The 2,593-nt window shown below is 27.5% G+C and overlaps 1 protein-coding gene across 1 annotated transcript; it reads left to right on the plus strand.

The window, feature by feature from the left end:
* Positions 1–839: 839 nt before the first annotated feature.
* On the plus strand, positions 840–2,327 carry LOC113847936 (40S ribosomal protein S28-like). The gene is made up of 2 exons (XM_027477269.1): positions 840–923; positions 1,964–2,327. The coding sequence occupies exon 2, from the start codon at positions 1,976–1,978 to the stop codon at positions 2,171–2,173; it is 198 nt and encodes a 65-aa protein (XP_027333070.1). The 5' UTR covers positions 840–923; positions 1,964–1,975; the 3' UTR covers positions 2,174–2,327.
* Positions 2,328–2,593: the final 266 nt, after the last annotated feature.

Consider the following 2,593-nt stretch of genomic DNA (forward strand, 5'->3'; position numbering starts at 1 on the left):
AGTAACTATTTTTGGAAGTCCTTATAGAATAAAAATAAATAAATAATTTTTTTATAGATTTTATATTTATCTAATTTTTGAAAAAAAAATCTCTAATTTAACTGTTCTAAATTTAAAAAGAAAAGTTATTTTTCACTCATAAAAATTATTTTTATACTAATTTTTTATAATTTTTTAATAAATTTACTCAAAATATACCTTAATCTACATGTACCGAGTCCATGTTTTTAAAATGAAATATTATTTTTATTTTTATTTTCACGTTTTTTTTTTTACGTTTATCGTTTAATTTTATATTTTTTTCTTTCTAAATATCAGTTTTAAATTTAAATCTTAATATACTATAATTTATTTTTTAAATAAGCTGAATTTAGTATTATTATAATGTTAATCATTTTTTATATATGTCATATTTTTAATAAATTTTTTTTTGTAATTTTTTTTATTTTAAAAGTGTCATCTTGTTAATTTAATTATATTTAACTTATCTTTAGATATCATATTTATTTATTAAATATAAGTATTTATTTAATAATTTTTTATTATATTAAGTAACATGTTTCTCTTTTAAATTTTGTTAATTTATTTGTTAATTTTAAAATTCTTTAACTTAGACACATATAATATAATATTTATATCAATAATAAAAATTGTTAATTATTTTAAATTAAAAAATTGCAGTATAATTTTAATTTAATAGTAAAGGGCGAGAATTCCATTCATACAATGAAATATTTATTACTAATAAAAAAACAAATTAATATTTTCTCTAATTTTTATTATAAAATTTATTTAAATTTAAAAACCCATTAGTATAAATGTGAAGCATCACGCGCAGAAGGGTTTAGTTAACATTTGTGAGTGAGAAAAGAGAGAGCAGCCGCCAGGCGTAACCCTAGCTTCCTCTTCCCCTTCATTGATCAGGTAACTTCTCATCAAAGCTCTGTTCTGCTACTGCACTCTCTAACACTTCACTCCTTCATTATCTTTCACAATTGTTCTTCGTTGCTTTATCCTTTTAATATTCCTTTTCTGATTTTAATGTCCATCACCGTGGTTACCGTGACCTTAATGATTTGCTTTTTTTTTTATTGGTTTTTTTACGCATTACTAATGCGTAAAAGTGTCCAATTTTCTACGCTTCAAACTTAATATATTTTGAATACTCTCTATAATGTTGTGTAAGATTTTGTGCTGGACCCTCTAATGGAGAGTGGATCCAGATTATTTAGTGGTGCCAACATTAGATTAACCCTATGACAGAAAGAGTGAGTGCGGTTATTAGCATTTATCTGATAGCAAACGGTTGAACTTTATTCAAAAGGGTGAAAGTGTTTATTATTGTTGTTACTGCTGCTGCTGCTGCATAATGTAGATATTTAACACTTCTTGTTTCCATTTAGAATGTGAAATATGTATTCTTCTTATTTGTGGAGTTGAATTTTGAATTTTTGATAAAAAAAAAAAAACTTGATCTCGGTATATTTTATACAGCATTTGTAGAAACAAAGTATTAAATATTTTCTGAAGCTTGAGATTATATATGTACAAAATGAAGCTGTTTTGATTCTTGTTCTGAAATTGATTACGCTTTCTATGTGTATCTTGTTGAACTGCCCTTAGGCTTTTATCTTAGAGTACCATGATTTGGATTGATTTTATGGTCTAAGTGGTTTCCATCCACATGGTGATTGATGACCGCATAAACCTTATTTGCAAATTTCATAGCTGTTGAGTTGGGTTGAGTACTGATATTAAATTTCACCTAACCTGTTTGAACCTAATTTCATTTTAGTTTAAACTGTCTTTCCTATTTCTTCCGTTGTTCAACTTTATGTTATTATCACTTGTTGGATGCGTTCAAAGGAATTCGTATGTCAAGTACTATGATTAATATATGTATCTGGTTTGTTTACATGTGTTCTTCCACTCCACACTCTGTTAATCTTGTAAATTTTGCATGTATTTGAGCAGGATGGAATCTCAGGTGAAGCATGCTGTTGTTGTCAAAGTTATGGGTCGTACTGGGTCTAGAGGGCAGGTGACTCAGGTTAGAGTGAAGTTTCTGGATGATCAGAACCGTCATATCATGAGGAATGTGAAGGGACCAGTGAGAGAAGGGGACATTCTCACCCTACTTGAGTCTGAAAGAGAAGCAAGAAGGTTGCGCTAGAGGATCTCGGGATGGTTTGTTTGGGTCAGGATTATTTGCTGTTTGATTTTTTGGTAGTTAGATGTTGCCATATTTAATTGTCTTGGATCTATACTGGACTCGATTTCGGACTTGCGTTTTGATGTTATTAGGATGACTCATTTTTGAGTAAAATTGTGCTTTGACTTTTAAAAATCCTTTTCCTTTCTCTATTTGTCATTTTTAATTTAAGAGTAGTGTCATCAACACACACTATTAAGCACATTCTTTAATACAGTTCTTGTCATTGGTCAATTTTTTACAAAAAAACAATTTTTGGAAGGCAAAATTAGTGTTTTTACCCTCTAGTTTTAAGTTAAGTTGAGATTTTGTCTTCTAATTTTATTTTGATTCATTTTAGTTCTCTTTTTTAAAAATGTTTTATTAAATGGGTTTTCTTAA

The sequence above is a fragment of the Abrus precatorius genome, unplaced genomic scaffold (genome assembly GCF_003935025.1).
Source record: "Abrus precatorius isolate BTA unplaced genomic scaffold, Abrus_2018 Scaffold8, whole genome shotgun sequence".
NCBI classification, from domain to species: domain Eukaryota; kingdom Viridiplantae; phylum Streptophyta; class Magnoliopsida; order Fabales; family Fabaceae; genus Abrus; species Abrus precatorius.